At 37.7% G+C, this 12,426-nt stretch overlaps 1 protein-coding gene across 13 annotated transcripts in view; it reads left to right on the top strand.

Annotated features, from left to right (window-relative positions):
• UNC80 (unc-80 homolog, NALCN channel complex subunit) overlaps window positions 1-12,426 on the top strand; it is a 225,708-nt gene that overhangs the window by 61,111 nt on the left and 152,171 nt on the right. For 10 of the 13 annotated variants that reach the window (XM_003925592.4, XM_074399089.1, XM_003925591.4 and 7 more), the window contains exons 16-21: window positions 1,019-1,167; window positions 3,561-3,727; window positions 4,477-4,575; window positions 8,753-8,967; window positions 10,067-10,173; window positions 11,517-11,613. In XM_003925592.4, the coding sequence (XP_003925641.1) occupies window positions 1,019-1,167; window positions 3,561-3,727; window positions 4,477-4,575; window positions 8,753-8,967; window positions 10,067-10,173; window positions 11,517-11,613 (834 nt within the window). The remainder of the gene's footprint in view (window positions 1-1,018; window positions 1,168-3,560; window positions 3,728-4,476; window positions 4,576-8,752; window positions 8,968-10,066; window positions 10,174-11,516; window positions 11,614-12,426) is intronic. The other 3 variants (XM_074399092.1, XM_074399091.1, XM_074399088.1) reach the window with 1 other exon arrangement.

Here is a 12,426-nt window from a genome sequence, read left to right as displayed (position 1 = left end):
GATAGAAACCATAAGCATAGACTAAAATATTTTCTTTCCGCAATGTAAAATCTAGAGATCATCCCCTATCAATTGGCACAGCGAGTTAGAGGTTGGTAATAAAGCGTGTTACTTTAAAGTGATAAATCCCCCTTGCGTTGCTTGCTATTCAGGAGTGGATCACAGTGAATCAGCCAGGCAGACATAAGTCCCCATCTGGTCAATCTTGGAGCTTCCCATGCCCTTTGTTACATTTCACAGGTGATTCACAGGCCATGAGAAATCCTCTGGCACAGGCACAGGATACCTATGTGTCTGTCGCCTATGAAAGATCCAGTTTTCTGTGACAAACTGGTGTAAAGTACCGTGGGACTGAAGGCTTCTCCTCAGTGGCATTTCACATATATATATGTGTGAGCAAGAAGGATGTGGCTCTGAGGGGCGTGGGAGGTTTCCCCTCTCCACCTGCCCAAGACGTTTCTGGAAGAACTCTGCAGTTCTTGGCAGGACTGTGTCTTCCCCAGGGCCTGTGTGAGCATTCCTGCAGGGCTCCCACTTGACTCTTCCATCTCCCTTCCCAGGTCACCTGGTTGACCCCATCTAATCCCACTTCAGGCAGACTGAACAATTTCCATTGAGAAAGTAGCATTTCTTACCACCAAAAAGCTTGCAAATGAACTCTCCATTGAAGAGTCATTTAGGAAACTTTTTAAAAAAGTGATCACCTATTTAAAAACTATGCTAAGCCTAAAACTCTTTCCTAAATTTAAGAGTTGGTTTCCTTTCCTTTGCTAAGATTTATCAACCAAGTCGTTCTGCAAATGCAATTGGTTGTATCACAGTAAAGACTCTGAAGGAGACTATGATTCATTTATTTCCAAGTCTGCATAGTATTATTAAACCAGGGGCATCTGTAATTCCTTGTTTCTGTATTTCATGTAGCACTTCACTAATTCCTGGGTGCCAAGTACTGCCTTACTCCTACCCATTGTGTAGCTTAAAGGAAACATTGTCTTTAATTTGTGCCTTTGCATTCCAGACAAGGCTGGGTTTGGAAATAACTTCACCACAGTGGACAACAAATCCACAGCCCAAAATGTGGAAGGCATTATCGTCAGTGCCATGTTTAAATCTCTCATCACACGCTGCGCTTCAACCACACATGAATTGCACAGCCCTGAGAATCTGGTGAGAAGCTCTCCTCTCTTCCCATAGGAGGGCTCAGTCTCTGCCCTGAGAAAAGTTCTCATTGTCATGGCCATGAGGAAGAGAAGTTGAAATCTAAAAGTCTACATTTTAAAGTTAAAATATCTATTTTCCCCAGTGTCACCAGTAAGTCACAAAGGAGACTTAAAAACACTTTTCTTTTCCTTGTTACTCATTGTGCAAATTCACCTATCTTCCTCTCCCATCTCAAAGGTTATGGAGTGTTCGGTAAAATAATTGTAAAGTACATTGAGCCCTTCAAAAAGAAGATTCCAGAGCACAGTTTGTTGGCTCATAAAATACTAAATAATGTTATTCTAAGTATTATTCGAAACCATGTTTACTTTAAAAATTAATGCAAATATGTTGCGGAAGTTGGTTTTGTTTTCTTTTATTAGCCACTGTCTGTATTCTTAGCTACTTGTCTTGAAAGACTGTTAATTAAACCACTAAAGTCACAATAGGATAGGGAAGAACCAGGTTATAAAAGGCTAGTGCTAAAGGAATAAGAATGACACTGTAATAGACTTTGGGGACTCAGGGGAAGGGTGGAAAGGAGTTCAGAGATAAAAGACTACAAATCTGGTTCAGCTTATACTGCTTGGAGGATGGGTGCACCAAAATCTCACAAATCACCACTAAATAACTTACTCATGTAACCAAATACCATCTGTTCCCCAAAACCTGTAGAAATAAATAAAAAAAAAAGTTTTTAAAGGCTAGTGCTTAATTGCCACTAAGGAGATTGTGGTTTGTAGATTAAGGCTGAAAAAATTTGACGAATAGTTGAATTCAGGTATCTTTGGGAGGCAAAGTAGCATTTCTCTATGCTACCAGTCTGTTAGATATTATGACCCCTATGCAGAAATCAGCCCATTTGCACATGTGGACCCTATCATCTAATGTACCCAAATCAAGGAAATTATTTAAGCTGTTCTAACTATTGAAACAATTCACTCAACTTGAGATAAACAGAATAAAACCCCAAACTAAAGGAGTTGAACTTTGCTGACAATCAAAGCCAACCCAGCAAGGTTCTTGGAGCTTGAGTGCAGCACAGGTACCGTCCATGCATGCAATTTGGCCATAGCAAAAGTAATTTAAGAGGTTGATTTTAATATACATGACTGTTTATAAATCTTTTTTTATAGACTCATGTATAGAAAAATACTATATTTCTTGATTTTTTAAAAAAGAAATAATCTTAAGTTTGATTTTGAACTCCCATCCCATAAGAACAGTGGGACATCAAACTTTAATCATTCTTGTGGTTCCCCACTTCACAATGTGGTATAAAAACCCCAGTCTTAGGTAGCATCTAGAGCCTCGGGAGGTTTCAGAGGTCTCAATTATTAGCCTACACCTCTGATTTCACATAGCACTCTTTGCTATGTGCTTGGGGCTGTGCACCCTTTGGTGAGTTTGGAAACTTTTTTTTTTTTTGGAGTCTTGCTCCATTCCTAGAGGAGCTGCTGCAGAGCAGCGCCCTGTTGCCCACAGAACCCAAAGAGTTCTCCATCCGTGTTTTCCCCAGGGGTCCTACCTTCTACTTTCCTAAAACTTCTGGGCATAATTGTCCCCGTGGTCTTAGGCTTTGAAAACCAAAACTACCAAGGTAAGTGTCCTTTAGGCTTCTGCATTCTTCCTTGCCATGAACCTAAGGCAAGAAATACAGTTAACTACCTTCTTAATGAGGAGAGAGAGAGGAGAAATGCTGATGAAAAGCTTAATTTCTCAAGAAAAAGCCCTGCATATATATTTTAAATGTTGATTTACCAATATATTGGTTTTAATAGCCCTGTATCACCTTGAGTTTGTAGTCAAGTTCATGTTTAAATGGGCTTAAACATATATGTAATCTACCAAATCTGTCCAACAAAATGCATCATCCTTTGAATAATCTGGCTTCTTTAGAAGTGTCTAGAGGACTTAACATATTTTGCCATAATGATGCAGAAAATTTGAAAAAGCTGAACAGGGACTGAAATCTCTAGTGTAAACAAAATTTTGATTACCTTTTTCTTTGCAGGCATCTCTTCAGAAGTTACAATTAAAAGAGAAAAGTAAAGCTTGGGAATCCAAGGGTTTAAAGTGTAAAATAATGTCTTTCTAATGATGCAGCTGACTTTCTGAATGAAACCTGGCAACCATCCTTTTTCATACCAAGGATGACCAGCAAAGGTCTTGGTAATGTTCTTCTATAGGAACGTTGTAGAGGAGTATGCCACCAGTTTCATCAGTAGTAAACTGTCTTGTCTTAATGATTCCAATGCTCGTCTAAGCCTAAGCAATTACTTTCTTCCTCTCTATCTGGAGAAATTATTTAATCTCACAGCTATCTTTCTTTCCCCAACTTCCTTCTTGCCTCCAAACAGGGGCTGTATTGTGACATCCGTCAGCTGGTCCAGTTTATCAAGGAGGCTCACGGGAATGTCTTCAGGAGAGTAGCCCTTAGTGCTTTGCTTGACAGTGCCGAGAAGTTAGCACCAGGGAAAAAGGCGGAGGAGAATGAACAGGAATCTAAGCCTGCAGGCAGTAAAAGGTTGGAAGCTTGAACTCTCTGAATATTAATGTTTGCCTTATGTCAGTAGAATAAAATCTGCTGTTGTACTGTTTGTGCGGTTCTGGATGTGGTGAAACTTCAGTGTAGGAATGGGAAAACTACCTTGTGCAAGTGGTTTCACTGGTATGGTCCAGCTGCAGCTTAGAAAATGAATTAATTTACTGTCAAATAAATGCCGCCTCTAATATGAATTAATGCTTAGTTGTTCTTGAATTTTCATATACTTCAACTTCACTTCATAGCTCTTAATTAAACAGTAAAATGCTACCTGTTTTAGTTTCTTCTGTACATAATTTACACTTCTATTCAGAAAGGAAAAGCAATTACTGATACCATATGAGCCTGTTCAGTAAAATCTATTCTAAATGTGACAAAAGACAAATGGTTAAGTAATACCCTGTTGTTTTTCCTTCTAGTAAACATATAATTATTTTATGCCTATTATATATTAAATGCCACTTAAAAATTAAAAGAAACTCCTACACTTAAAATCCTGCTTGCAGTTAATGACTCTGTTTGCAATAATGGTGCTATTGTGAAGCAAAAAGGCAGCTAAGTCATGAGTTAATGGTGTGGTATAAATTCCATACAACATAGACTCCTGGTGACATAAAGTTCACAAGCTGCAAAGTTGTCTACAACAGAGTGTTTTATTTTATGAAGTATATGAAGTATTAGGAGTTGGTATCCTGCTCTGTTGTAATTGTTGGAATGCACCATTTGCATAGGTCAGAGGCAGGAAGTGTTGTGGATAAAGGCCAGGTATCTTCTGCACCTGAGGAATGTCGCAGCTTCATGTCCGGTCGCCCCTCACAGACTCCAGAGCAGTAAGTAGCACTGGTTTTGTCTCTAATGCAGAAGGCTATGCACTTCACACTGGAAGAATTTCTATTTTCCAAACTGCTCTCTGTTTGTTTTTCGTCTCCTTTGAACTTGCATCTTTTCTACCCTTGACATTTCATTCCCAATGCCACTAACCTCTCCAGGCCAAATCACAAATAACCAGTCTGTGCCTATAAGAAGGCTTCCTAACTACATTTCCCATCTCCAAATGGCATATATACCAGGTGGTCTGGGGGTGCCATCCAGGTTCTTACTTAAAATCACTTATAATTTTTTAAAAACTTAAATGTATGAATGGCTGTCAATATAAAGCTTTTGCTAAAAGAAGTAACAAAAATTTCTCCAGTGCTCACCCTTAGTTGAAATATAGACTGTACGTACCCATTGTACCTTGGTCCTCTCCTGAGATCCATTCTAACGTCCCCTGACATCAGTACCTTGGTCCCCTCCTGAGATCCATTCCAATGTCCCCTGACATCAGTACCTTGGTCCTCTCCTGAGATCCATTCCAATGTCCCCTGACATCAGTACCTTGGTCGTCTCCTGAGATCCATTCCAACGTCCCCTGACATCAGTACCTTGGTCCTCTCCTGAGATCCATTCCAACATCCTCTGACATCAGTACCTTGGTCCTCTCCTGAGATCCATTCCAACATCCTCCGACATCAGTACCTTGGTCCTCTCCTGAGATCCATTCCAACATCCTCTGACATCAGTACCTTGGTCCTCTCCTGAGATCCATTCCAATGGCCCCTGACATCAGTTAATCTACACTTTTTATAATGGAGAAATAAAAAATATCTTTAAATTAGTGCCCCAAGAAAATATAAGGGTTACCATTGACACTAAGTGTACAGCCTAGTTCTGTGCAAGTTTTATTTGTATTTTTTCTCCTTTTGAGAACTGCTAATCCACAAGTGGAGTGAAAACATGTGCTTCATTTTAGGTATTCCATTCTGCTTCACAAAACCTTACTGCATATTAAGTGATTTTTCTTTCAGGAATTATGCAGAATATTCTAAGTATTATGGTATCCTTTCTTTACAGTCAGGGAAATCAGAGTGAGAAGCAAACAGCAATCAGATAGGACCTTGGTAATTCACAGCAAGTGAACAAAATCTTCAAAGAAAAAAAGCCCACACAGTTCTTGTAGCACTTCAAAATGTTAGAGATTTTATCGTAAATACAAATTTGTGATAAATAAAATTTTTTGTTTATTTAGTTTTCAAGTAGATCGATTCATGGGTTCATATGAGTTTTTGCATATGGCTATACCCCCAGCATGGAGACTGCACTTGCCCATAATAAGCACTTAATCTATATTTCATGAATTCAATCAATCAATGAAAGAATAAAATTGTCCGATTTAATTTATTATTTATTATTAAGTTTTTGTTTCTTTAGCTTTCTTTCTTAAAATTGAGTTTTAGTTTTCTCTTTAAAGACGTGGTAAAAATTTAAACATAAGGTCTACAGAAAAAAGAAAATCAATGCCAAAGGCAAAGTTCAGTGGTTGAATAGCCACAAAACTAGTTAAAAGGCTTTATGTATGAAAAGTCTGCCCAAAAAAAAAGAGACAATTTTTCTTTTCAATTAATACCAGCAACTATTGAGCTAATCTGATCAATGAGAATGATTGGATGGGCAAATCGGATTTAAAAAATAAAACTGGCAGGGTGCAGTGGCTCACACCTATAATCCCAGCTTTAGGAGGCTAAGGTGGGCGTATCATGAGGTCAGGAAATTGAGACCATCCTGGTCAACACGGTGAAACCCCGTCTCACACTAAAAATACAAAAATTAGCTGGGTGTGGTGGCATGCACCTATAGTCCCAGCTACTCAGGAGGATGAGGCAGGAGAATTGCTTGAATCCAGGAGGCAGAGGTTGCAATGAGCAGAGATCACGCCACTGCACTCCAGCCTGGTGACACAGGGAGACTCCATCTCAGTCAATCAATCAATCAATCAATCAGTAAATCAGCTGTGTATTTCTAGGTGATTAAGTTTTCTAGATTCCAAAATATTCTCTTTGTTCAGTGTTCTGTAAACACCACCTAATTTCTTAGCATTTAGCACCTCTGTTCATTCTTCTTATGTAAAGATATATGTTTTAATATGCCTCTACATAAATATTTCTACTGAAAGAGATGTCATAAAATGTCAAAAATGGAACTTTTTCATGATCCTATTGGGCCCAGAAGGTGAGCATGTCAGATGTTCCCCTACTTTAGCACTGGAGAAAGATGAGTGGTTACTTCAGGTAACACTGGTTCCTCCTCTAGCTTCTCTTTCTCTTTCCTTTCCTCCCCTTCTGGCCCTGTGTCTTCTTCCTTCTTAAATAATAGTCACATTCCTTGATTCATATTAAAGCAGTTTTATGCCCTCATTTCTCTGAAACTCAATATTGATACACACCATTAGACAAAGCCTATATAACATGTTATTGAAGAAACTGAGAAATTATAGCCTCCCTGGATGTTTTTCCAGCCAGACCACATAGTCGTACACTTATCATTATGCCATGCCTTTGCCAAAAGCGAGAAATGCTTCATACTCTGTGGTCATTTGATAAAAAGTAACTGAGAAATCAAACTTTAGAAAAAAGATTTAAAATTCATACTACATTTGATGAACAGAATGCCTTATTTTTTAAAAAAGAATTTTTAAATATTTAGTACTCTGATGAGATTTTAAGAAATTTTGAATACCCATATAAATATCTGCAGAAAATAATTGCTTTACACAGTTCTGTCAAATTTTGGGTTGACTCAGCTCCATAGCTTGTAAGCAAATCATTACTTAAAACCCCATAAATACGTTTTATTAAATATTGCTAGAGTATTTTCTGTACCTTTTCCTGTCCAAATTACTACAGTAATATATGTTGCTCAAGCTGACAAATGTAGAAAACACAGAAAAACATAAAGGGAAAGCAGTTTAAAAATAGAAATACCACCAACTAGAGATAATATCTGTAAACTTTTGGTGTATTATGTTGGGGCGTTTTTGAGTATGTGCGCACACAAAACCACACTCAGAAACATGGCCACATGTGTACGTGATCCCATGTTTACTTTTTCCCCCAGTTTACCTGGTGATGTTCTTTTTAAACCATTTCATTGCTGCCCTTTCACTTTGCAGTATATAGTGAACATTTTTCATATAATAGTCCTCTAAAATAAAATTATAATGACTACAGAGTATGTCACCATATGGAAATCTCATCATCTATTCAACTGTTTCCCTGGTTTTGAATATTTAGACTTTTTCCTCCTTTTTAAAGTTGACCAATAATAACTTCCTGAGTATTTGACCTTCTTGTACCTACATCTTAGTATGTTGTCCCATGATTTCAATGAGATTACTTTCTAGAAATTGAATATCTCTGTCAAGGTTGATGATGTAAGCTTTGGATAACACATTGCCAAATTACTTTCAAGTGAGGTTGAATCATTTTATCTCCCCATTGAGAGTATGATAGTAATCATTGCTCCCTGCCCTCCCACCCCACCGCCCTGGAACCCCCATGAACTCCCTTAATCATTGCTAATTTATTGAGTAAAAATAAAGGTCTTACTTCAGCTGCCTATTTTTTTTTTTAAATTTCTGGTGAGATTAAAATCTGCATATTATTGGCCACTTGTCTTTTTCCTCTTGTGGAATAGCCTAGGCAAAAATCCACTAGCAGGTGTTCCTATTTGTCCTACTGAGTCATTTCTTTGACTTATTGGCTGTAGGATAATGCATTTCCTGGGTACGGTGTGATACTACACTAGGGTGATGGGTGGGGAATGAAGAACAGTACTGCACATGCCTCAGGGATCTTTAATAAAAAGTTAAGCATTTACTGTTATTGTAAGTGCTTCTGGTATTATGTCTCACACCTGCAGATAAACACCTGCAATATTTACTCTTTTTATTAAAGTTGAGAAAAGTCAACCACCTCAAATTATAGCTGAGACATGGCTATTTTCAAGAAGAGCTCAGAAGATCAACCTTGGTCTCTTTCCTCCCACTTCAATGCCCACTCGTCCCATATTTCAGCCCACGAAAGATCATGTTACATGATTTGCCTAAATATCATTGACAGGAAGTTGAAAGAAATTTAGGAGAATTTCTCAAGTGTCAAAAGTTTAACCCTATCCTCTGCTTGCTTACAGCGATGAGCAGATGCAAGGGGCCAACCTGGGGAGGAAAGATTTCTGGCGTAAGATGTTCAAGTCCCAGAGTGCAGCAAGTGACACCAGCAGCCAGTCTGAGCAGGACACTTCAGAATGCACCACTGCCCACTCAGGGACCACCTCTGACCGACGCGCCCGCTCACGATCACGCAGAATTTCCCTCCGGAAGAAGCTTAAACTCCCCATAGGTAAAAGTATGTCTGTATTTTATAGATTATCTTATTACCAGCCATGTCCTCAGATCAACTCAGTAATTCATAGTATGCCTGAAAAAGAAGACATTCAAATCATAAGACCTAGACTGACTTCATTCATTCATTCATTCATTTTTTTCCACATGTATTTTTCAATACCCTACTACCTGCCTCTTGTGTGTGCAATCACTACATTAGCCATCAAGAATTAGTGAGTAAATACACACAGCCTCCCAATTTTGCTAAACTTGCAGTGTAGTAGGAACCACAGTCATTAAAGCAAATAATCATGCAACTAAGTATAATTGCAAACTATGAATTTTATGAAGGAAATATACATAGTGCTACGAAAGCATGCAACAATGAGACCTAACCTGAATATGGGGGAGGCGGCAGAAATTAGGGAAGGCTTGCTAGTGGTAGTGGCACTAAGATCTGCAAGATAATTGGGAGAGGGAAGGAGAACACTCCAGGTAGCCATTACATGCAAAGATATTAGGAAGCTAGAGGGAAGTGAAGGAACTGAAACAAGGGAATGAGTGGCTGTATGGCTATGTTAGAATGATAGGGGCCAGGTCAGGTTGACTCTTCATTCTAGATCCCTAGATAGCCAAGCTGGGATGTTGAACAGGAGAGAACTCAAGCAAGTAAACTTTTTCCAAAACATCACTGCATGGAAATCATACTGGAGGAAGCATGAGTAGATAAGGGAGACCAGATGGAAAGTTAGCTAGTAGGTTTAGGTATAAGTAAATGGAAGCTTGAACTGGGTGGTAACCATGTAGGCAGAGATAAGTGAACACATTTGAGAACTATTTAGAAGGTAAAATTCACAGGCTTTAATGGGAGATGTGAAGCTGGATGGATGATGGTTTCATCTCAACCCAGATGCTTTTTGTGCTTGTCCCACATGCTCATGTAATTTTATAGTCTAACACTGAACATTTTGATTCAAAGCATGTACATCGAAAACAATTTGTTTTTCTATTTATACCAAGCCATGTAACTTTAATTGCTTGTTGGGCTTATGTTGACATTTCTGTTTAATCCATTGTGTAGAAAATGCTACATTGATCTAAATGATTTAACTATTAAATAGGGAACTGGCTGAAAAGATCATCCCTCTCAGGCCTGGCAGATGGTGTGGAGGACCTCTTGGACATCAGTTCTGTGGACCGACTCTCTTTCATCAGGCAAAGCTCCAAGGTAAACAGGACATAACTTATGTAAGTGAATGTTGAGGTCGCTGATAGAAATATGTGAAGGCTGAGAAATGCCAAACACCTGCAGGGGCCAAATAAAGAAAAGCTGAAGAAACTCTCCAGATGAACTAACTTTGGAAACTGAGTTAATCAATGAAAACTAAAATGTTTAAGTAGTAGGCTGTCATGAAGAGGAAAAAGGAAAAGTATGGCCAAAAAATTATATAAAATCATAATGCAGATATGGAAGTGTATGTAGACATTATTTTTCAGCAATTTTTAAATTTTAGCACACCTATGAAATGACTGACATCTCAAACTTCTATCCAAGGACCCAATAATTTTAAAATGATTCCTTTTACATATTAAGACACACATCATTCATCCTTTTTCCACTACTGCTGGCACCATCTGAACCATCATCTGTATTGGAAAGAAGAAACTCAAGATGAATTTTTTCACTACACTGTCCCTTCATAATACTGTGAAGCATTGGAGTAGCATAAGATTTCTTCCAGGAGTCTTCCCTGTGGATGCTTCATGACCTGGTCATTTGTATGCCTAATTTTCAGCATATGATATGAGTTATGTTTCCTTATATGTATACAAATTATTTGCTTACATTCTTTTGTTTTTGAATCACACAGTTTTCTTTTATCTAGTCTGTTTTAAAAGTGATATTTTGAAATTATACAAATAGTATGCAAGACTACAGGATATTTAGAAAATATATGTATCATTCCTTCCTTACCTTCTATTTGCTAAAAAATAAAAATAATAAGTCAAGTATTTGAGTTTGTGTGGCCCATAGCTCCCTTGCTGTGTGGAAAATTTTTAGTACTCTTGACCTAAAAGCAAGATAAAGAACATATTTTAATTCTTAGAAAGAGAAGCATGTTATTATATATTTTAATTATCATACCCCCTATAAATGAATTATATACTGATTATTTCACAGAGATTTAAAGTATTCTACTTGGCTATCTTTCACTTTGGTCTGCCTCTCAATTACAGTATTTGTAAACAATGACTGTGTCTTGCTATTCATAAATTTCAGTTTGGACTTTATCAGATTTAAACTCTAAGAATATTTCAATTATTTTTATAGCACCTGATCATTTAGCTTTTAATCTGGGACCTGGTTCCTCCTTTTAGTTACAGTGATGTCTTTTTGGCACATGGGAATGAGCTATACTGATGACTAAACTAATCAGATGTGGAAGCCAGAAGAGCAAAGTAATCGTCATATTCTAAACACCTCATTTTCAAGTCAAGGATTGATCTAACCGCAAAGACATACCTTTGAATCTTGTTATCTCTCTAATTTGCTTTTTTTTTTTTTTCCAGGTCAAATTCACCAGTGCTGTGAAGCTTTCTGAAGGTGGGCCAGGAAGTGGAATGGAAAATGGAAGAGATGAAGAGGAAAATTTCTTCAAGCGTCTTGGTAAATGTCATGCATCCTAAGACTTCTATTTAACTTTCATCACATGAACAAAAACGTGATTAGATTAAGTGGTCCATAGTCTATTTTCATTTGTTTTTCATTCATTTCTTTCTCATACATGTCTTTTACCACTATCTATAGCTTCTCTGTTTGCAATTTGATTCAACAGACATTTATGGAAGCCTTATTATGTTCCTTACTCTCTGATAGGCACTGGGTTTGCAGAGTAAGATTCAGCCTCTTTTGCTGTTCTATCGTTTATTAAAATCTAAGAACTTTACAAAACTTCCAGAGATCCTTTTATCTACCCACCTATCTACTTACAAATTTTGCTCACTATATCCCTGACAGGTGGCCGGCCACCCTCGGCACACTTCCACTGAGGGGGAGTTTATAATTTTACAAAGCAACCTGTCCCAGAGCAAGGCAGCCTTAATTATTAGAAAATTTTTTCTTACATTCTGAAAACATACTCATCCATAAATTTGATTCATTAGTCCTAGTTATGATGTCTGTACCAAGATGCACACACATATGCACCACATACACTCTCACACACACACATCATGCAAGCTCTATACATTATCCATTTCATGTTCTCTCTTTTGATCTCACCGCTGCTAGCTAAACATCTTCGATTTCTTTACTTTTCCTTGCATGTGAGTGTCTCTAGATTCATCACCATTCTGATTCCTTGTTATTATGTATTTTTATTTAGATGATGTGCTTTTTTACAAAATGTGGAACTTAGGATAAAATGCAATATGTCATATTTAAAATTAATTAGTACAGTGGATAGTGTAACTATTAAGC

The sequence above is a fragment of the Saimiri boliviensis genome, chromosome 5, assembly GCF_048565385.1.
Source record: "Saimiri boliviensis isolate mSaiBol1 chromosome 5, mSaiBol1.pri, whole genome shotgun sequence".
Taxonomy (NCBI): domain Eukaryota; kingdom Metazoa; phylum Chordata; class Mammalia; order Primates; family Cebidae; genus Saimiri; species Saimiri boliviensis.
Note: the sequence above shows the minus strand (reverse complement) of the source record. Positions and strands in the feature narration are given on the sequence as shown.